Source organism: Macaca mulatta, chromosome 2, assembly GCF_049350105.2.
Source record: "Macaca mulatta isolate MMU2019108-1 chromosome 2, T2T-MMU8v2.0, whole genome shotgun sequence".
NCBI lineage: Eukaryota > Metazoa > Chordata > Mammalia > Primates > Cercopithecidae > Macaca > Macaca mulatta.
The window spans coordinates 113,258,593-113,280,604 of record NC_133407.1 but is presented as its reverse complement, the minus strand read 5'-3'; the positions used below and the strand labels follow the sequence as shown (position 1 = coordinate 113,280,604).

General features: G+C 53.1%; 3 protein-coding genes and 1 long non-coding RNA gene across 18 annotated transcripts in view; 2 read left to right on the top strand and 2 right to left on the bottom strand.

The window, feature by feature from the left end:
- Nucleotides 1-138: 138 nt before the first annotated feature.
- INKA1 (inka box actin regulator 1) lies at nucleotides 139-1,965 on the bottom strand. 3 transcript variants are annotated; one of them, XM_077992814.1, is made up of 3 exons: nucleotides 1,939-1,965; nucleotides 1,713-1,870; nucleotides 139-979 (listed from the first exon to the last, which is right to left on the bottom strand). In XM_077992814.1, the coding sequence occupies exons 2-3, from the start codon at nucleotides 1,761-1,763 to the stop codon at nucleotides 182-184; spliced, it is 849 nt and encodes a 282-aa protein (XP_077848940.1). In that variant the 5' UTR covers nucleotides 1,764-1,870; nucleotides 1,939-1,965; the 3' UTR covers nucleotides 139-181. The 3 variants fall into 3 exon arrangements, with proteins under 3 accessions (XP_077848940.1, XP_001106055.1, XP_077848941.1); XM_001106055.4 differs by lacking the exon at nucleotides 1,939-1,965 and having other exon boundaries at nucleotides 1,713-1,893; XM_077992815.1 differs by lacking the exon at nucleotides 1,939-1,965 and having other exon boundaries at nucleotides 1,793-1,893.
- A 254-nt stretch (nucleotides 1,966-2,219) lies between these two features.
- Nucleotides 2,220-12,926, top strand: CDHR4 (cadherin related family member 4). The gene is given in 18 exon segments (XM_077994109.1): nucleotides 2,220-2,486; nucleotides 4,993-5,047; nucleotides 5,392-5,573; nucleotides 5,664-5,826; nucleotides 5,895-5,986; nucleotides 7,434-7,629; nucleotides 8,527-8,872; nucleotides 8,968-9,121; nucleotides 9,375-9,468; nucleotides 9,752-9,955; nucleotides 10,036-10,181; nucleotides 10,456-10,604; nucleotides 10,691-10,913; nucleotides 11,157-11,299; nucleotides 11,808-11,864; nucleotides 11,966-12,053; nucleotides 12,288-12,319; nucleotides 12,872-12,926. Coding segments are annotated over 18 exon segments (2,646 nt in total).
- Nucleotides 9,375-22,012, top strand: part of IP6K1 (inositol hexakisphosphate kinase 1) — an 81,282-nt gene continuing 68,644 nt past the window's right edge. For 4 of the 13 annotated variants that reach the window (XM_015130795.3, XM_077990634.1, XM_077990633.1 and 1 more), the window contains exon 1: nucleotides 18,327-18,389. The gene's annotated coding sequence lies outside the window, so the exon portion shown is untranslated. 13 annotated transcript variants of the gene reach the window in all.
- LOC144339199 (uncharacterized) overlaps nucleotides 18,327-22,012 on the bottom strand; it is a 42,750-nt gene continuing 39,064 nt past the window's right edge. Inside the window, exon 2 of the long non-coding RNA XR_013413958.1 lies at nucleotides 18,327-20,127. This is a non-coding gene — a long non-coding RNA (uncharacterized LOC144339199). The remainder of the gene's footprint in view (nucleotides 20,128-22,012) is intronic.

Below are 22,012 nucleotides of genomic sequence, written 5' to 3'. Positions count from 1 at the left end.
CTAATGCACACAGGTGTGACATGGGCATGACAGGGACCTTCACACAGAGACAAAAAGCTCTTCAGATTTGTCTGCCTGGGCAGTGCCTCACAGGGCTGGGGCTGCCTCTTAGTGCCTCAGGGGTATGAAGCCAGGACAGTCTAGAAATAAGGCTTTTATTGTCCCAGGCTGGAGGGCAGGGTCAGAGGTAGCTGACATCATTGCAGATGATGGGCTGGCGACTACGGCAGCTCATGAGGGCTGCGAAGCGTGAGACATCCGCAGGCATTTCAGGTTCTGGGCGAGGTGGGCATGACAGCCGCTTTCCTGCCATAGCTGTCCGCCGAGCCCTGGCCAGCCGGCGCCGAAGCTGCTCGGAGAGGCCAAGCAGGAACTGAGGGGGCCGAGCATGGGCACGGTGCCCACCTCCATCACCTCCTTCACTCCCTGTCTCAGGCAGCTCCATCCAGTTGTGCACCAAGTCAGCAAAGCAATTGTCCCCCAGTACCAGGGGCTGGCGACTGCGACCCCTATTCAGTAGGGCTGCTGTCCAGTCCTCTGCTTCCAGTCCCTGCCAGTGCTCCAGGCAGGCGTCTGGGGTGGACTTGGGCCGTGGACGGTGGACAGGTGGTACACTGGCTACAGGGGCCCTGCTGGGCATGGGGAGGCCACTGACTGAGAGGCGCTGCCTACGAAGGGGCTGTGCTGAGGGTGCTGGGCGCTGGGGAACAGGTAGTTCTTCCTCTCGCCATGTGCTGCCTGACACCTCCGAGAAGCCAGAGTCCCAGTCCAGGGCATGCTCCCTGGGGCCTCCCAAGGCTGCACCCCTGTCTTCTGTCACCACTGCCTCTTCTTCCTCCTCCTCCACACAGCAGACTGAGTCTTCTTCCAAAGCACCTGAGGCCCTAAGCTGGTGGCGGGGCTGCACATCTGGGCCAGTTTGGGGGGTTGGCTGCAGGGGACCAGGCATCGGGGGTGAGCCTGTGTCCCGACCACACAACTGAGGGGAAGAGAGGGCAGAAGTCAGAGAGGTATCACTTGTCACCAGGTCAGCCCAGAGTACAGAGGGTCCAGGAGGGTTAGATAGGCCTGCTGGCCTGGGCAGCAGGGTGCTAGTGAGCACAGGGCAGGCATGGGGTGCTGGCACTCGAAGCTGGTGTGGTTCTCATTCACCGACCTGGTGGCAGTCCGGCAGGCTGCAGCACGCAGGGCTGGGCAAGTCGACACCCGCCACCAGGGCGGGCGGGCGGGCAGGCAGTGTTGTGGGCCTGAGCAGGGAAGTAGGTCCTGCCCAGGACTGGAGGGGGATTCAGCTCCCAAAGCCCAAAGCGTTTTTCACAGAAAGAGCGCTTGCTAGGTGAGGGGTGGAGAAGGGAGGCATAGGCCAGCCTGAAGTACGGGGCGTTCACCGCAGTGCTAGCACCTCGTTAGTCCCTTGCCGCCCCATGCCCCACCCCCAAAGAAGTTCCCCTTCCACTCTCTCCTCCCGCGCCGTTCCAGCAGCACGGCCAGCTGGATGCTGTTATCTGATGCTCAGCGCAGTTCCCAACCCTCCGAAATCCGACGCGGACCATCTGAGCCATATGAGCCGCGCCGCCCCCACCCCGCGCCGCCCCCATCCCGCCTCGGACGGGCACGCTGCAGCCACCCCGCACCCGTCTGCTGTTCCGGCCGGGCAGCAGCCTGGCACCCCGCACGCGTCCTCCCTAACCGCACCCGCTCCCGAGCCTCACCAGTTCCCAGCGGAGCTGGCTGAGGAAGCTGTCAAGCCGAGCGCTGTGCATGTCCGTGCCGGGGCCCCAACTGAGCCTGCTGGCTCCTCTGGGAACCCCGGCGGAGCCGCGCGGAGAGGGCTGGGCGGGCCGGCCAGCGGCGCCCTCAGCCTCCGCCTGGCTGCGCGGCTCCTCGCTCTCCGTAGCTCCCGCCGCCGCCGCCCCGACATCTGGCAGCCGCGCCCCGCCCCGGCCCCACGGCCAAAGGGGGAGGGGCTAAAACCCGGCGTCCCTCCGGACTCCGCCGCCGTTCTTGGGGGAAGGGCGGGGTCGTAGCTGGAAGCCGGACGGGGTCGGGCCCGGGATACCCAAGCCCCCAGATGGTTGTGTGGACCCTGCATTTGCTGCGTGACGCAGGACAGGTCGCCTCCGTGCGGGGGCCTCATCCTCCCCATTTGTTCAATGGTGAAATAGCGGTCCCTCTAACGGGGCGTCATGCTGCGCCCGCACATAGGCAGAGCGCCCCGTATGGTCGGACCCAGAGAGGTTGTGGCCCACTCGGGGCCTGACCCACGGGACCCATTCCTGAGGCTGGCCTCGGCACTCCCTGAACAGGATGGAAGTGGGGTTCGGCCTGAGGACTCAGAGAGGGTGGGACTTTGTGGCAGCGCACTGGCGGGGCCTCAGCCGCGTTCCAACCGAGCTAGACGGGACTGCCCTCTAGTGGGGAGTGCTCGGCTAGTCGCGAGTCCAGCGGCGACCCGCGACCATCGGCATGCCCTCTGCCGGTACCAGGTGCAGACTGAGGGTGGGTGCTGGGGTGAGCCTGTCTCCTGAGGTTGCTCTATCAAACAGGCTAGGCTCAAGAGTAGTGTAGCTGCAGACAGACTGGACATACCAGCTACAGGAAAATACCAGGGAATGAGGGCCATGGGCTAGCCTGGGGAAGGGCAATCTCAGAGGAGGTGACATCAGGATGCAATCAAGAGGAGGGGCATTCTAGGCAGAAGGAGCAGCCAGGGAAAAGACCCCGAGGGACAGGAGCTGGACAGGGCCAAACATAAAGAAGGCCCAGGTGTCTGTGATTGGTGGTGGCGGCAGAAGGGAAAAGGTCAGCAAAACCAGGCTCTAACGGCCTTAGAGCAGAATGTGGGTTTTGTTCTTGGTGTGATGAGGAGCAATGGGGGCCTCTGAGCAGGAATGACCTGGGCTAGCTCTTGTTTAGATAATCCCAGCTGCTTTCAGAAAAGGATTCTGCAATAAGAGTGGAAGCCCCTGCCGTCATCCAGGCAACGAAGGGGAGGGCCTAGGCCTGGGCAGGGCAGGTGCACTGAAGGGGGGTCACTTTGGGGTATGCTTTGGAGCTAAAATCAAGTCTTGCTGATGCATGGATGTGGGCAGGAAAAGAGGCATCAAGCATGACTCCTACATTTCTGGCATTAACAGCTGGTTGGATGAAATTGCCATAAACTGATCTGGGAAAGACTGGAGAAGAGTGGATTTGGAGAGGAAAATCCAATGATCATTTATGGACATGTAATCCTTGAGATGCCTGATAGACATCCAAGAGGAGTTGCAGAGTCAGCTGCTAGGTGTATGACTCTGGACTTCAGGACAGAGATCAGCACTGGAGCCTTGGATCTGGGAGGAATAGTGAGTGAAAGGATGGTATGTAAGGCCATAGGCCTGGATGAGGTGGGGTGGGAGGAAATGAGTGTAGAGGGAGACAGCAATCAGGACTGTGCCCTGGGACATTCCACGAGGTGGAGGTAGGGGAGATATGAAGCAGAACTATCAAAGAAGCTGAGCAGAAACAACCAGGAGAAATCTGAGAATGTGGGGACTCAGGAGCCAAGGGGAGCAAGCATTGAATGCTGCCGAGGCAGTGAGGGTGAAGAACAAACCACTGGATTCGGCAGTGCATAGGTCATTGGGAACCCTGACAAGGGCAGTTTTATGTAGAGAGGGACAAACCTGATTAGAGTGTGTGGAGAAGAGAGTGAGGGCTGAAGAACTGGAGACGGCAAATAAAGACAACCGTTTTTTTTTTTTTTTTTTTTTTTTTTTTGAGACAAGGCCTCACTCTGTCGCCCAGGCTGAAGTGCAGTGGCATAATCTTGGCTCACTGCAGCCTCGATCTCTTTGCTCAAGTGACCCTCCTATCTCAGCCTCTCAAGTAACTGGGACTACAGGCATGTGCCACCACACCCAGCTAATTTTTTTTTTTTTTTTTTTTTTTAAGAGACAGGGTTTCACCATGTTGTACAGGCTGGTCTCGAACTCCTGATCTCAGATGATCCTCCTGCCTTGGCCTCCCCTACAGGCATAAGCTACTGTGCCTGGCCAGAAAACTTTAAAAAATGACATACAAATACAATAAATGGACAGATCTCAGAGTTATAGCTCAATAAATGTTAAAATCTGTAGATACTTGTGCAGCTGCCACCCAGATAAAGGTATAGAACATCCTCAGCAACTCCTGGATGCCATCTGGTGCCCTATCCAATTGATATTCCCAACGGTAACCAGTATTTGTATTTCTATCATAAAGGATTCCTTTTGCTTATTGGATGTAGACAGCTTTTTTTTTTTTTTTTTTTTTGAGACAGGGTCTTGCTCTGTCACTCAGGTTGGAGTACAGTGGCATAATCATGGCTCACTGCAGCCTTGATCTCTTGGGTTCAAGCGGTCCTTTTACCTCAGCCTCCTAAGTAGCTGGGACTACAGGCCTGGATCACCACACCCAACTAATTTTTTGTAAAGATGGGGTCTCACTTTGTTGCCCAGGCTGATATCGAACTCCCGAGCTCAAGTGATCCTCTCACCTCAGCCTCCCAAAGTGCTGGGATTACAGATGTGAGCCACCACACCCAGCAAGTTTTCAAAGATTTTGTTGATGGTTGGGCTCATTTTTTATAGGCAGATAATGTTCTAATAGAGGGGGTCCAGCTGGAGTTGAGACTCTGTGGGGTAGCAGGTCCTGGGCCCAATTTTCCTGGGTGCTGTGATTGCTCTATCTCCAAGGATTGCATTACCAGTTTCCTCATCTGAACCTTAATCCTCCTCTCCTTCCATGCCCTTAGAGTTGTAATGAATGGGGGCAATGGAAAATGGGATATTCTGAGCCTCTGGAAGCCTGACAGAGGTCTAGAACTCAGTCACCAGGAATGGGCGGGGATAGAATCTGGGAGGCCCAGGAGTCCCACCTGCCCAGCTATGTTTGAGCAACTGACCTGGCAACAGAGTGAGTCAGACAAACAGCCTAGCTTTCTGAAGCCTCCTCTGCTGTCTGTGTCTTCAGGTCATCCTGGTGCTGCTCAGGCTTCTTGTGTTCCTCTTTGCTCTGGTGGTCTCTGGTGAGGAGGTGATGGGTGGGGGAACCCTAGTTTTCCCTTGGAGTCCTGACCCTTCCCAGATAAGCTACCATGGAGGACAGGGATTGGGGGAGAGGTAGGAAAGTATAAGAATCTGAACCCCTGGCCCTCACCCCTTATCTTGGCTGCTTCCTCAACCAAGTTCTCACTCCCCATCTGTGAAATGTTGGATGCTGGATATAAGGAAAGGCCTTAGCTGTGTGGCCCCGTGGCATGGTCAGGCCCTGTAGCAAAAGGACAGGACTATGCTAGTATATGTGGTTCCATCAGCCTGGGGGGTTCCATCAGCCTGGGGGCCTCCAACCTGAATTCTCTGCTCTTCACAGACCTCTGCAGGTTTATAAATGTCTCTGAGAACCAGGGCCCTGGCACAATCCTTCAGTTTTTCTCCTTCAACTGTTCCTCCTACATGCCCACACCCACCCTGGAGTTGCTCAATGTCCAGCCACCCACCACCTTCTTCAACCCACCCAGCTTGGCCAGGTGGCAAGGGACCTATGTGGGCAAGGTAAGGTCATGTGTACAACTGGGGACTGTGGGGGCACAAAGGCAGACCTAAAATTTCCAAGCCCCACATGGCACTGCCCACCTACCCCAGTTGACCTTGAGCAGCTCTGCTCGGTTGGATGCCCTTATGGTGAACCACTACAAGCTGCAGCTGAAGTTCACATGTGGCAACCATGTGACGGAGGGATCACTCTCTGTGAATGTGCATCGGGACCTTAGCCATATCCAGTGTGCTGGTCAATTTGCCAGCCCAGGTGAGGCTGTCAGCAGGGGTGGGCAGGCATGGCCTGAACAGATCTTCCCTGACCTCCACTCTGGCCAACTGCGGAAATGATTCAGGTGCCAGAGACAGTCACACCTGGGGCTCGGCTGTACGCTCTGCTCCTCCCAGACTTAGAACTCTACAGAGCCCAGGTGAGCCCAGGACATGGGATGGTGGGTGACAGGATGGGGGCAGGGGGGATGGAGAGAATAAATTAACCCCTGCCCGGCCAGGCACAGCCTGCAGAGGAACCTTGCAGCAGAGGCACAGATGAGCCTCTACATGATGCATGTTCTTGGAGAGAGCTGCTGAGGGCTGCTCACTCCCCAGTGACCATGGCTGTTCCCACAGGGACATCTCAGAGGCTGAGTTCTTTCAAGATCTGTTATGTGTTCTCAGTTCTCTATGACAATTCTGTATCATTTCTGTAATAAAAAATATATATATAGGTAATGGCCAGGCACGGTGGCTCACACCTATAATCCCAGCACTTTGGGAGGCTGAGGCAGGTGGGCTCAGGAGTTCGAGACCAGCCTGGCCATCATGGTGAGACTCTGTCTCTACTAAAAATACAAAGATTAGCCGGGTGTGGTGGCATGTGCCTGTAATCCCAGCTACTTGGGAAGCTGAGGCAGGAGAATCGCTTGAACCTGGGAGGTGGAGGTTGCAGTGAGCCAAGATTGTGCCACTGCTCCAGCCTGGCTGACAGAATAAGACTCTGTCTCAAAAAAAAAAAAAAAAGTATTTAAAAACAGTAACTCGCTTAAAAGCAAAAAGGATTGAGGATTGTGGCCAGGGCTTGGGCTGGAAGGAAGAGATTGTGACCAGGACCTGGGCTGGAGCCCAGGCTGGGATAAGGGTCAGTGGTGAAGCATGAGAAAATTGGGTGTGAGGCTGGGCGCAGTGGCTCACACCTGTAATCCCAGCATTTTGGGAGGCCGAGGCGGGTGGATCACTGGAAGTCAGGAGTTCGTGACCATCCTGGCCAACATGGTGAAACCCTATCTCTACTAAAAATACCAAAATTAGCCAGGCGTGGTGGTGGGCACCTGTAATCTCAGCTATTCAGGAGGCTGAGACTGAAGAATCACTTGAACCCAGGAGGTGGAGGCAGGCAGGCAGGCAGGCAGGAAAGAAGGAAAGAAAGAAATTAGCTGGGTGTGCTGGCACTGGTGTGTAATCCCAGCTATTCAGGAGGTTGAGGCAGGAGAATCGCTTGAACCCAGGAAGTGGAGGTTGCAGTGAGCTGAGATCGCACCACTGCACTCCAGCTTGGGTGACAGAGTGAGACTCTGTCTCAAAAAAAAAGAAGGAAGGAAAGAAAGAAAGAAGGAAAGAAGGAAGGAAGGAAGCAGAGAGAGAAGGAAAGAAAGAAAAAAGGAAGGAAGGGAAGGAGGGAGGGAGGGAGGGAGGGAAGGAAGGAAGGAAGGAAGGAAGGAAGGAAGGAAGGAAGGAAGGAAGAAAAAGGAAAAGAAAAGAAAATAAGTTGGGTGTAGGCAGGTGCCTGCTGGGTTGCTGGAGGGTTGCTGCTGGGTTGTTGATGGGGGTGCTCAGGGCACTTGGGGTTGAATGGGGTTGCCAGCATCTCTGTTCTGTCAGTTGAGCATTATCAGTGCCCAGGACCTGCCACACTTCCCTGTACCTTTCTCCATCAATGAGCAAGGTTGGCTGCAGGCACCATCCCAGGGCCTCCTAGGCCAGGCTCGAAAGGTGAGCATGACCTGGAATCTGGGGGTGTCCATGGATTGGGTAGAGCTCCTACCTTTTAGAAATTTGTTTATTCTTGGCCTCCTTGGCCTCCTCAACTAACACTGACTTTCTCAGACCTGGACCTGCTGCTCCATGCTGGTTGTCCTCCCACCTTAGCTTGGTTCTGTGATGGGCTCTGGAGTTCTAGAAAGAAGAGAAATCCCTCTCTCTGGGAATTCACAAGCCCTCTAATAGAAAGAAATGTGTTTAGGGCAATCACACAGTAAAAGAAAGTCTTGGGTAATGGCCGGGCATGGTAGCTCACCCATGTAATCCTAGCACTTTGGGAGGCTGAGGTGGGTGTTGTCACCTGAGTTCAGGGGTTCAAGACCAGCCTGGCCAACATGGAGAAACCTCGTCTCTACTAAAAATATAAAAATTAGCCGAGTGTGGTGGCACATGCCTGTAATCCCAGCTACTCAGGAGGCTGAGGCAGGAGAATTGCTTGAACCCAGGGGATGGAGGTTGCAGTGAGCCGAGATCATACTACTGTGCTCTAACCTGGGCAAAAAAAAAAAAAAAAAGTTCTGAGTAAAGTGGTCAGTGCAGTCTGGAGGTGGCTTTCAGCAACTCTAAGATGATAATTCACATTGTCAATGATTCAGATATCACTCTTGGGCTGTTTGCATCCTAATGGAATAATTTATGGCCCAAAGATATGGGGCTCAAAGGAATACTTGTCAGCAGAGTGACAGGTCATGGGGATCATGGGAAAGAGTGGAAGTTGAGGCTTCTTTTGCAGATCCTAAGTGAGATTGCCTATTTAAGGGGAGGACTGGGCATAGACAAAGAGGTGGACACACACACACTCCGGCTCCTTTTCTGTTCTGGGTGCACCACAGGTCTTCCAGCTGCAGATCTTCTCCATCGGTCATGATGAGAGGTGTTGAGGGAGGGGCGGGTACTGGGATGCCTCTGTGGCTGGTCCAGAGGTGACCCGTAGTACCTTTTCACCTTCCTGTTTGGGGGCCTGGTCTTGGAGAAGGCAGCAAGAGGGCCAGGCTCAGCGGCCTCCTTTGCCTATGGATCTGGTGGGCTGGTGGGAGTGGGACTGAGCTGGGAGCGGGGCTGATCTCTGTGTTCCCTGACCCTCTCACCCCATGCAGCAGACAGTGTGGTCCAGACCACGATGCCCTGGAGTTAGCTCACAACCCAGGCACTTCGGTTTCCAGGCTGCAGGTGAAGGCCTTTGAGCAGCACCAGCTGTGGGCCAGTGCCAAGCTCAAGCTCACCATGAATGTGCGGCTGGTCAACCTCTGACCTCCACGCTGCCTCCCAGTGCTTCTGGTGTGAGTACACAGGAACCTTACCTGGGCTGCTGGGGCCACAGCCATGACTCAGGGTGCTGCCAGACTCCCGCCTTGCTGCCACGGCATACTCTCAGGTTCCAAATCCCCGAGACTGCACCTGTGGGCGCCGTGCTGAATATTCTCACTTGTGAAGATCTGGACTCTGTTGACACCACCCTGGACTACAAGCTGTGGTTCCACAGCTCTTCCAACCCTGCCAGTCTCTGCCTTTATGACAGAGTCCTTGAGGTGCCCAGTCCCAGCTCCCAGACCCACTTGCAGGGTGCTTGCAGTGGGAAGGCATGGGTGGGCCAAGGGTCTCTGAGAGCTGAGACCATGGGAGTGGGGGTGGGAGGGATGGCTGTTGAGCCAACCTGTGTTGCAGTCTGGAAAACAGGATCCGGGCAGGATATTTGTGGATGCCCTGGCCTGCAGCAGCCCCGTGTGGCTCAGGGCTCTCTCAGGCCCTGACTGGACCTCACTTTCTAGTCCCTTTGGCTAGGTGAATGCCACACTGGACTGTGACACTCCTGGAACCTGCTTCCAGCATGCAGCCTTCATCCTGGTGCTCGATTGTGGCCAGCCCCAGATGACCAGTGAGTAACCACACCCAGCCTGGACACCTAGGACAAGGCTGTTCTGTCCTCCTGCTTCCCATGCTCAGGACAGGGTCATCTCTCCTCCTTTAGAATCCAGTAGGGCAGGGTTGTCTCCATTTCAGACCCTGAGAATATATCTCTTAGACCCCCAGCAGAGGAAGGCTTCTGCCCTACCTTTAGACCCTCTCACTCTTTAGACCCTCCAGGGCAGGGCCCCTCAGACCCCCAGTTCAGGGATAGGCATCCCAGGCCAGCTCCTTGACTGCCAAATGACCTACAGCTGAAGCGCCAGTACTGGTGATGGTGACACCCATCAACGAGTTCTCCCCAGCCTGTGCCCCTCGCACGTTCCAGGTTCAGGAGGATGCAGTGCCCCACACTCTGCTGGGCTTTGTGGTGGGCATGGATATGGATTATCCTCATGACAACATTGAGTACTACACCTCTGGTGGTCCTACCACCTTTGCTGTGGACAATCTCAGTGGTACATCCACCCCAGGGCTTGGATGGAAACGGCGAGCCAGAGTTGGCTCTGCAGGCTGAGGCTGTGGTCTCCCCTTCTAGGGGAAGTTTACCTTCTGGGACCTTTGGACTATGAGCAGCAGAGGCTGTACAGGCTCACTGTCCTGCCAAGGTTGATTGACCATGGCCAAGAACAGAACCCCAACTATCACCGCTCAGGCTCCTGTACCATTACCATCAAGGTTGAGGTAACTGTGTCCTAAGGCTTTGGAAATAAATACTTGGAAAGATAGGAGTTCAGATCGCCCTGTGGTGTTCTGTTTTTCCACTCTGTGCCTTGGTTTCTTCTACAAGTTGGCTGGAGAGGAGTGGGGCCTAATTGTGGAAAGCTCTGGAGCCTGTTGTGTGATGCTTTGATCCCTTAATGCCTAGGCTCCAGCTGTGGTGAGAAGAAGTTGAGGGGCTGACTCGGAGGTTTAGGGGGTGGGTTCTACCCACTCCTAACCTGGTTCCTTTCTGCAGGATGTGAATGACCATGCCCCAGAATGTGAGCCCCCATTTCAGGAACTCACCATCTATGCTCCTCTGGGCTGTAGTGTGGAGGTGACCAAGGTGTCATGCCGGATCCCTCAGGAGCCACAGCACCTGACCTATTCCTATAGCATCGTGGGAGGAAGGGGACATGGGCACCACCAGGTTGTGAGTGAGGGGCAGGCCAAGGCCAGCAATGGTCTCTTCCTCCTGTCACTCTGATTTCAGGGAATAGCCAGAACTGATTCATCCTGCAAGAGGCCATCCTGGTACACAGTGACCTTGTGTTGGGGCCCTTCTGGCCACAGCAGCCCTGTACCTATGAGCTACTGATCTGTGTGGCTGATGCAGGCCGCTCCACCCCTGACCTCAGCACCACAGCCACCATTATTGTGCATCTAGTTCACCGGAGGGCCAGCACAGTGGCCACCAGCACCCACAGAACCACAGTGAGGAGGCTCCTTGGGCCCTCAGTGGGGTGGGAAGGGTGGACCTTGGAAAGTGAGGAGACCCAGTTTTTCGGGTGGAACTATGGGAAAGGCAGTTCAGAGGGAAGTGCTGAGTGCAGAGAGCCCAGAGGTGTTGAAGAGCAAATCACGGGTGTGGGGTGGCCTAGCCCAGGGAGGGGTTGGAAGGCTGGATGGTCAGGGCATTTTGGCAAGGCAGTGGTGAGGCTGTGGCCTCCTTTTCAGGTGCCCTCAATGATGACACCCATGCTCGTGACAGACACAGAGGCTTTCTGGCAACCACAGCCCTGGTTTGTGGTGGTGTTGACAGCAACTGGTGCTCTTCTCCTCTTGGCCCGAGACTGGCTTCTTGGCAGGCTCCTCCAGGGGTAGGGATCCTATCCTTGTGCTCCCTACCTGCCCCCAACCCACCTATGGACCCCAGTTGTGATGGGTGGTTTCACCCAAGATTAGACGACAATGCCCAAGTGGGTGGGTGACAAACTGATATTGAGGAGGGCTGCTCTCCCTCCAGAGGTCTTTAAATTAGGGTCAGAGGGACACTGGGAGGAAGCAACTTCCATCACCAGCAGAATCCAGTCTTGAAATGGGGGGAGGGTTGATAAGCTCAGGGCTTGAAACTGTGAGTCTGTCATGCATTGGGCATTTACCCCTATTCCTGACTTCTGCCCTCCACTGGAAAGCTTTCCTGCTCCTGTAGACTCTGAAGTTCCTTGTGGACATAGGACTGAGCCCGGGGAATGGGGATGTAATGATGTGGGCACTGCATACAGACACTGGTTATTCCCAATAAAAGGGGACAGGTGAATGATACTGGTTCCTGGAGCCAGTAGGCCTACTGCCTTCACTGCTTGGTTACTCCTCCTGGCATTTTAGGTTGGCCCGGCTGCTGCAGGCACCCAGCAAACCAGCCCAGGTTTTGCTGCTAAACAGGTCAGTCTCCTTTGCATACTTCTATGCCTGGGAGCCCATCTCTTAAACTCAGGTTGGGGCCCAGAGCTTTGCCCTGTACTTTTGCTCCTACTTTGCCCCAGCATCCAGGGAACTGAGGGATACATCGAGGGTTTCATGGAGGCACCGAAGATGGAGATGTCCCAGGCACCCAGCAGCATCATGAGTCTGGTATGTCAGCTCACCATCTCAAGTAGTGGGCACCAAGGCTGCTCCAGAGTACTCCCCTGCCCCCACCAAGCTTGCCCCTTTTCCCGTGAATGGCTATCCCTGTGGAAGTGCCCACACTAGCACCATAAGGATGGAGGAGGCAGGTGGGCTTCTGGCCCCTAGGGGCAGGTCTTCATCTGCTCTCCTGTGGGCAGGGTTCAATTCATTGCACCTTTTTTTTTTTCCCCTCAGCAGCATTTTGATGGCAGAGCACAGGACTCCCGTGAGTCCCCCTCTTCCTAAACTATTCTCTGCCTGGGCCCTCACCCAATCTGAGTATCTCCTCCTCTCTTTACCTCATCTCAATATCTCCTCCTACTCCCAGGAACCCACCATCTATCTGCTTTTTTCCTGAATGGGGTCTGCTCTCACCCCCACTCACGCTTCATCCGTCCTTTGTCAAATATCTAGGGGGTCAGGAGATGACTCATATCTGGTCTGGTCTCTGCCTACAACAGGAGGAGGGATGATGGTGAGGGGAGAGGCCCCCAGATAGTCCAGTGTCACCAGTGAATTATGGGAGAGTAATCTGGCATTGGCCTTAGGGAAGCTGGTGTCCAGTGTTGGTGAATCAAGGAGGCTTCCTGTGCATTTGAGACAGAGTTCAGAGAATTTGCTGAGAAGGGAGGGAGGGGACAGGTTAGATTCCAACGAAGGTGGGGTGTCACACTGAGGGTCCTGAAGGAATGATCTCCTACCCTTAGGTAAGAGGAAAGGGAGGCAGTTCTCCTGGGGCCAGCAGCATCCCCTGCTCTCCTCTCTCTCCTACAGGTTTTAAGTACAGGAAGAGACTACCTGTTTAACACACGCACAGGAGCCTGGCGCTGGCTCTGAGGCCAAGTAGCTGCTTTACCATGTGTGGAATTTCTTTTTCACACCATCATGGGCTGTGTTTTCAAGCTGATTCATAATAAACAAAATTACAAATAGAAAAGTTCTAGCCTTGTAGCCAACACGTGGGAGAAGCTCTGAAATCTGTGCCTCCTTGTTCTCACTTGGAGAACTCCCTATCTTGTGAGCAGACTCTGGGGAGCAGTAAGGTTTTCCTTTTCTTTCAGGTTTTTTGTTTGTTTGTTTGTTTGTTTTAAAGACAGGATCTCACTATGGTGCCCAGGTTGGAGTGCAGAGGCTATTCACAGGTGTTATAGCACACTATAGCCTCTAACTCCTGGCTTCAAGAGAGCCTCTCATCTCAGCCTCCTAAGTAGCTGGGACTATGGGCGCAGCACTGCACCTGGATTTATTTTTATTTTAAGAAGGTATTGTATGATGCTTGGACTGACAGTGTGACTGATGCTGTATAGAGATAATAGGCTATCATCCTTATCAGTGACTGAGGGGCCTCCAATCAGCATATCTACTCAGGGCCACCTACTTCCTTTTCCTATCCAAAAGAGAGAGAACAATGGTGTGTGTGTGTGTGTGTGTGTGTGTGTGTGTGTGTGTGTGAGTGAGAGAGAGGAGATAGGGTCTGGCTTTGTTGCCCAGGCTGGAGGGCAACTGTGTGATCTTGGCTCACTGTAGTCTTGACCTCCCAGGTTCAATCGATCCTCCTACTCACATTCCCAGTAGGTGGGACTACAGGCATGGACCACCATGCCTGGCTAATTTTTAATTTTTTTGTAGAGATGGGGTCTCTCTATGTTGACCAGGCTGTTCTTGAATTCCTGGGTCCAAGTGATCCTCTTGCTTCAGCCTCCCAAAATGCTGGTATTACAGGTGTCTGGGATTACTGTTGCTTTTTTTGTTGTTGAGATGTTCCTCTTTTTAATTTTTTTCTTAATTTTTAATTTTTGTGGGTACATAGGTATATAAATTTGGAGGTACATGAGATGTTTTGATAAGGCATGTAATGCTTAATAATCACTTCATCGAAAATGGGGTATCCATCTCTGGAAGTATTTATCCTTTGTGTTACAAATAATCCAATTATACTATTTTAGTTATTTTAAAATGTACAATTAAGTTATTATTGACTATAGTCACTCTGTTGTGCTATCAAAACACTAGGTCTCATTCATTTTTCTTTTTTTTCTGGTGCCCATTAACCATCCCGCCTCCCCACCCCTTCCAGACTCTGGTAACTATCCTTTTACTCACTATCTCCATGAATTAAATTGTTTTGTTGGCCGGGCGCGGTGGCTCAAGCCTGTAATCCCAGCACTTTGGGAGGCCGAGACGGGAGGATCACGAGGTCAGGAGATCGAGACCATCCTGGCTAACACGATGAAACCCTGTCTCTACTAAAAAATACAAAAAAGGCCGGGCGCGGTGGCTCAAGCCTGTAATCCCAGCACTTTGGGAGGCCGAGGCGGGTGGATCACGAGGTCAGGAGATCGAGACTATCCTGGCTAACATGGTGAAACCCCGTCTCTACTAAAAATACAAAAAACTAGCCGGGCGTGGTGGCGGGCGCCTGTAGTCTCAGCTACTTGGGAGGCTGAGGCGGGAGAATGGCGTGAACCCGGGAGGCGGAGCTTGCAGTGAGCCGAGATCACATGCCACTGCACTCCAGCCTGGGCGACAGAGCGAGACTCCGTCTCAAAAAAAAAAAAATAAAATAAAATAAAATAAAAAATACAAAAAAATAGCCGGGCGAGGTGGCGGGCGCCTATAGTCCCAGCTACTCGGGAGGCTGAGGCAGGAGAATGGCGTAAACCCAGGAGGTGGAGCTTGCAGTGAGCTGATATTCGGCCACTGCACTCCAGCCTGGGCAACAGAGCGAGACTCCGTCTCAAAAAAAAAAAAAAAAAAAAAGTTTTGTTTAAATCTTTTTCCTTTTTTTTTGAGACGGAGTCTTACTTTGTCACCCAGGCTGGAGTACAGTGGTAGGGTCTTGGCTCACTGCAACCTCCGCCTCTCATGTTCAAGCAATTCTCATGCCTCAGTCTCCTGAGTAGCTGGGACCCCAGGTGCATGCCACCACACCTGGCTTTTTATTTTTTACTTTTAGTAGAGACGGGGTTTTACCATGTTGGCCAGGTTGGTCTTGAACTCCTGACCTCAGGTGATCCTCCTGCCTCGGCCTCCCAGAGTTCTGGGATTACAGGTGTGAGCCACCACACCAGTCAATTTCATCCTTTTTCATGGTTGAATAATACTCCATTCTGCATATGTACATTTTATTATTTTTTTGAGATAGAGTCTCACTCTGTTGCCCAGGCTGGAGTGCAGTGGCGTGATTTCATCTCACTGCAAGCTCCGCCTCCTGGGTTCACGCCATTCTCCTGCCTCAGCCTCCTGAGTAGCTGGGACTACAGGTGCTCACCACCAAGCCCGGCTAATTTTTTGTATTTTTAGTAGAGATGGGGTTTCACCATGTTAGCCAGGATGGTCTCGATCTCCTGACCTCGTGATCTGCCTGCCTCAGCCTCCCAAAGTGCTGGGATTACAGGCGTGAGCTACCACGCCTGGCCCATATGTACCATATTTTCTTTATTTGTTCATCTGTTGATGGACACTTAGGTTGCTTCCAAATCTTGGCTATTGTGAATGGCGCTGCAGCAAACACGGAAGTGCAGATATCTTTTTGATATACTGATTTTCTTTCCTTTGGGTACATACCCAGCAATAGGATTGCTGGATCATGTGGTAACTGTATTTATAGTTTTCTGAGGAACCTCCAAACTGTTATCCATGGTAGTTATACCACTGTTGCTTTTTGCTTTTTGAGGACCCCATCAAACTTCAGGGCAATTTGCCAACTGTATGTGGAGGTTTTCTTGGGAAGGATTTGGAGCTTTTGCACTGGGGTGAGGGGTGATGCAGACTTGAGAATCCTGTGGCGTGGCTGGTCCTGGAGGATTAGCAGAATCCCCCTTTTGAGGGTTGTTGACTTTTCTTCCTGATGTTTCTTCTGGTTCCTCTGCTCTCACCTCTCCCTGTGCTGACCTGAGCTATTGCATGTAGCCAGGTGGCCTGCAACAATCTGCTAGTGGGCAGGTCTTGCTGGGTGCAATGTTGGCCCACTCTCCATGCCCAGCCTGACATCAGGTCTCAGGCTTCTGCCAGCTCTCCAAGAGGACCTTACTGTGGTAAATCCAAGTTATCACAGTCTTTCCTCCTCTGTTGAGTCTGTGGGCCCGAACCTCCTCAGGGCACTGGAGAACCTCACTTTCTTTCCTTTTCTTTTGAGACAGAATTTTGCTCTGTTGCCCAGGCTAGAGTGTAATGGCGTGATCTCAGCTCACTGAACCTTTGCCTCCCAGGTTCAAGTGATTCTCCTGCCTCAGCCTCCTGAGTAGCTGGGATTACAGGTACCTGCCACCACATCTGGCTAATTTTTGTATTTTTTTTTTTTTTTTTTTTTTTTTTTGAGACGGAGTCTCTCTCTCTCGCCCAGGCTGGAGTGCAGTGGCCGGATCTCGGCTCACTGCAAGCTCCGCTTCCCAGGTTTACGCCATTCTCTTGCCTCAGCCTCCCGAGTAGCTGGGACTACAGGCGCCCACCACCTCGCCCGGCTAGTTTTTTGTATTTTTTAGTAGAGACGGGGTTTCATCGTGTTAGCCAGGATAGTCTCGATCTCCTGACCTCGTGATCCACCCGTCTCGGCCTCCCAAAGTGCTGGGATTACAGGCTTGAGCCACCGCGCCCGGCCTAATTTTTGTATTTTTAGTAGGGACGGGGTTTCGCCATTTTGGCCAGGCTGGTCTCGAACCCCGGACCTCAAGTGATCCGCCCGCTTTGGCCTCCCAAAGTGCTGGATTGCAGGCATGAGCCACCGCACCTGGCTAGGAGGGCCTCCCTTTCTGAACCAGTTATGGTATCCCAGGGCCAGGAAGAAGCTGAGTGTCTTCTGTGGGAACAAAACAAAACAAAAACCCTTCATGGGGCTTCCACCAAAGTTAGTGTTGTTTTTTTTTTTTTTTTTTTTTTTTTGAGACGGAGTCTCGCTCTGTGGCCCAGGCTGGAGTGCAGTGGCGCGATCTCGGCTCACTGCAAGCTCCGCCTCCCGGGTTCACGCCATTCTCCTGCCTCAGCCTCCCGAGTAGCTGGGACTACAGGCGCCCACAACCGCGCCCGGCTAATTTTTTGTATTTTTAGTAGAGACGGGGTTTCACCGTGGTCTCGATCTCCTGACCTTGTGATCCGCCCGCCTCGGCCTCCCAAAGTGCTGGGATTACAGGCGTGAGCCACCGCGCCCGGCCCAAAGTTAGTGTTTTAAGGCACGCCTCAGCAACAGCAACTTCTGGAAGCAGGTCGTTGCAGGAAGTGGTTGTAGGCAGATTTTTCCTGAGTTCTTCCCCTGCTCTAAGGGTTCATTAAATCTTCCTCTGAGAAGCTCCACTTTTATTTTCATTCTACAGATGGGGCAACCAAAGCTAAAGAAAGGCTAAGGCTCAAAAGAGTTAGCTAGTTGGGGCATTTGGGTGTGGGCCCAGGCCAGGTAACTTCATCTGGTGTTCTAAGCCTGAAGCCAAGCCCAGAGTTAGGTGTTCTATATGGGGAGCAAGGTGTGACCATCTTCCTGGGACCATTACTATGAGGCCGGTCATGACAATCCAGGGCAAAAGATGCTGTCATAGGATCTCAAGACAAGATGCTCTAGGACTGAGAAAAGGGAGTGCCCGCTGTGTGTCAGGACTTGTGCTAGGCACTAAACCTCAGGCAGGAAAGCATGGGCAATGAGCCAGAGGCTGCTGTGGCAGCACAGACTGCTGTACCTCGAGGCTACTAAGGGACAAAGCGCGGGAAGCCGGGATAGAGGCTCCTCACACTGAAACCAGTAGGAGGAGGTGCGAGACCCAGCACCTCCATTTCTAGAGGTGGTGTGACCTTGGCTCGGCCTCCCCTCTCTGAGCCTCAGTTTCCTCTCCAGAGTGAACTGGGGTTGCACCCCCCTTCTCCCAGAGTGGGTGACAAAAAAACGAATAGCACACCGCTTAGATTCCCTGTGTGTGCGCAAACGTATGAGAAGACGCCGCCGATACCGCACCGGGGCCAGACACGCAGAGAGGCCAAGGGCGAGCTGGCTTCGGAGTCGCCAGCAAAAGCTCCGCCAGCCACAGCGAGAACGAAGCGCATGCGCAAACCCATGCCGTCACAGTCACGTGCCCCACGCTTTCGGCACAGGCACTGAGAGGCAGACTCTGACTGACAGGTGAGCTGACCTGTCAGTGGGAAGCACTTCCCCTGGCGACGAGCAAAAAGACTGTTGATTGGGGATGGCACTCCTCGGGGGCGGGTTCTTTGCAGTCCTGGTTACTATGACGCCCGGCCCCCGCCCCCTCGGCTAGCCGCCATCTTGTTGTTGATCCGTACCCAGTGGGCAGCGCCGGGAGCTGGACCAAGCGGCCGGTGAGAGGCCGCTGTAGCGGGGCTCAGCCGCCTGTGCTGCCTGCCAGGGGGCGGGCCGAAACCTGGAGGCCCGGGGGGCCCAGCTCCCGTAGGGAGCCGTGGGCGCCCGGTACCCGGGCCGGGCGGGTGAGTGACAGGAGCCGGGCCGATAGACCGGCCTGACGCCCGCGGGGAGGGCGGTGGCGGGCGCGGCGTTGGAGTGGGCGCGCGTGGGGTCGGGGCTCCGGTGGAGCATCACTGGAACATCGCTCGAGCGTCCTGACCGGCCGCCCGCCGAGCCTCCTAGATGCTGGCACCGAAGCCGGGGAACAGCCGGTGTGGAGGTCGGAGAGCGCCAGTGCCTGAGGTCTGGCCGGCTAGTAGCGGGAAACCAGCTTCTCTGACCGAAGCTCTGGACTCTGCTGATCCGGAGCGCTGAAGTGTGTCCGGTGCCACCCTGATGCTCTCCTGGGAGTTGTGTTGCTCCTGGCTGAGAAATAGACTTACCTCTTTCTTAGATAGCGCTCCTGCGAGTGATTTTCAGGACGCTGGATGCTAAGACTAGACGAATCAAGCCAAAGCCCCCGCGAGCCAGGCAGGCCGGTGTCACGGCCCTGTGATTCTGGCAAGGGGGACCCTCTGCCTGGCTGCTGCTTCCCGAGACCCGTTCGGAACCTCTCGTGTACCTCGAAGCTCACCGTTTGTTTCCTACCAAAGAGCCTGGTTAAATGTCCATAATGGCTGAGTTCTATTTTGGAACATAATTTCTTTGGTTCTTCACCACCACTTTTTGAAGAGTGGTAATGTCTTCCTCTTTTTGCTTTAGGAGAAAGTGAATATTATGGTGATAACTTGATTGATTTTTTTTCTCCTAAAGAGATACTCGCCATAGGAGACAAAGGAAATGTAGGAGTGTCTTAGAATCGGAAAAATAAATGAAACTTTTGTTGTAGATGGTATCTAACTGGCAAATCAACTTTTTTTTTTTTTTTTGCGACAGTCTCTCGGCTCTGTTGCCCAGGCCGGAGTGCAGTGGCGCAGTCTCGGCTCACCACAACCTCCGCCTCCCGGGTTCAAGCGATTATCCTGCCGCAGCCTCCTGAGTAGCTAGGACTACAGGCGCGCGCCACCAATGCCCGGCTAATATTTGTATTTTTAGTAGATACGGGGTTTCACCATTTTGGCCAGGCTGGTCTCGAACTCCTGACCTCGTGAGCCTCCCTCCTCAGCCTCCCAAAGTGCTGGGATTACAAGTGTGAGCTACTGCGCCCGGTGCAAATTAACTTTTAACAGTAGTAAAATTACCTTGCTCAGTGAAAACAGACCTTCAGGCCCCTTTCCTGTGAATGTGGGTAGGTTGGAGAGCCTCAGCAGAGTGTGCTAGTCTAGGAAGAGTTCTGATTGTTACAAAACACATTTCTCTTGACCTGTGGCCTCTGGTTCTTTGCACAGTCTTCTTGTACGTGGTCATACAACATGCCTGCATGAGATGACTAAGAAGTCAAGCGACAATACTTTGTGCACTTTTTTTTTCTTTTTTTTTTTTTGAGACGGAGTCTCGCTCCTTTGCCAGACTGGATAACAGTGGTGCGATCTCGGCTCACTGCAACCTCTGACTCCCTGGTTCAAGCAGTTCTCCTGCCTCAGCCTCCCGAGTAGCTGGGATTACAGGCACATGCCATCATGCCCAGCTAATTTTTTTATTTTTAGTAGAGATGGGGTTTCACTATGTTGGCCAGACTGGTCTTGAACACCTGAACTCGTGATCTGCCCGCCTCGGCCTCCCAAATTGCTGGTATTACTTATAGGCGTGAGCCACTGTGCCCCGCCACGCACCCAGCCTACTTTGTGCACTTCTATCAGGTCTTGTCACCTCTGAATGTATAATTTTGAAAGGCCAGACGTGGTGGCTCATGTCTGTAATCCCAGCACTTTGGGAGGCTGAGGCAGGCGGATCACCTGAGGTCAGGAGTTCGAGACTAGCCTGGCCAAAATGGCGAAATCCCATCTCTACTAAAAATACAAAAATTAGCTGGGCGTGATGGTGCATGCTTGTAGTCCCAGCTCTTTGGAGGCTGAGGCAGTAGAATCGCCTGAACCCGGAAAGTGGAGGTTGCAGTGAGGCGACATCACGTCACTGCACTCCAGCCTGGGCAACAGAGTGAGACTCAGTCTCAGGAAAAAAAATAATAAAATAAAAATAAAAAAAATAATTTTGAAAGAAACTACCTCCTTGGTCAGGAGATCCTTTAGGAAAGCAGGTGCTGAACCCAGAGGAGGCTGGCTGCTTGTTGCTGTTCGACTGAGTTTATACTGCACTTGTGAGGCAAGGGAGAAGTTGAGTAGTCTTTATTTATTTCATTATCCTTCAGGGCCATTTTTTAAATCTTTAGTGTGTTTTAATCTTGGTAAGACCAGTTCCTTGGGCAGTTCTTGAAAAGAAAGAAGGGGGATACTAAAATATTAGGAGATTTTCAAAATTGTCCCAAGCCCCTGCTTTTTTTTTTTTTCTCCTGAGACGGGGTTTCACCATGTTGGCCAGGCTGGTCTTGAACTCCTGATTCATCTGCCTCAACCTTGGCCTGGGATTACAGGGGTGAGCCACTGCACTGGCTGTCATTTGCATTTTAAGTAGAGACGGGGTCTCAGTTGCCCAGACTGGGCTTGAACTCCTAGTCTCAAGTGATTCTCCTGTCTTGGCCTCCCAAAGTGCTGGGATTACAGGCATGAGCCACCACGCCTGGCCTTTTTTTTTTTTTTTTTTTTTTTTTTTTTTTGAGACGGAGTCTCACTCTGTCGCCCAGGCTGGAATGCAGTGGCGTGATCTTGCCTCACTGCAACTTCTGCCTCCTGGGTTCAAGTGATTCTCCTGCCTCAGCCTCCTGAGTAGCTGGGACTACAGGCGTGCACTAGCACGCCTGGCTAATTTTTGTATTATTATTATTTTTTGGTAGACCTGGGGTTTTGCTGTGTTGGCCAGGCTGGTCTCAAACTCCTGACCTCAGGTGATCCGCTCACCTTAGCCTCCCAAAGTGCTGGGATTACAGGTGTGAGCCACCACGCCTGGCTTTTTTAAGAGACGGTCTCTTCAAAAACTCCTAGGCTGGAGTGTAGTGGCCCAGTTGTAGCTCACTGCAGCTTCCAACTCCTGGGCTCAAGTGATTCTCTTGCCTCAGCTTCCCAAGTAGTTAAGACTACACATGTGTGCCACTATGCCTGGCTAATTTTCTTTGTCTTAATTTTTTGTAGAGATGGGGGTCTCACTATGTTGCTTAGGCTAGTCTCAAACTCCTGGGTGCAAACTATCCTCCTGCCTCGGGTACCTAAAGTACAGGCATGAGCCACTGTGCCTGGTTTGTGATGGGCATTTTTAAGTGCAAATGTGTCAGACTGTTGTTATAATAGTAGACCCTCCAGGCCAGGCGTGGTGGCTCATGCCTGTAGTCCCAGCACTGTGGGAGGCCGAGGTGGGTGGATCACGAGGTCAGGAGGTCGAGACCAACCTGACCAACATGGTGAAGCATCGTCTTTACTAAAAATACAAAGATTAGCCGGGCCTGGTGGCGCGTGCCTGTAATCCCAGCTACTCAGGAGGCTAAGGCAGGAGAATTGCTTGAACTTGGGAGGTGGAGGTTGCAGTGAGC

Coding starts and splice junctions, on each gene's coding strand:
- INKA1 (XM_077992814.1), bottom strand. CDS start 1,763: ATGCACAGCGCTCGGCTTGACAGCTTCCTCAGCCAGCTCCGCTGGGAA. Junction 980..1,712: donor GCCAGCTCCGCTGGGAACTG/GTGAGGCTCGGG, acceptor TCTTCCCCTCAG/TTGTGTGGTCGGGACACAGG.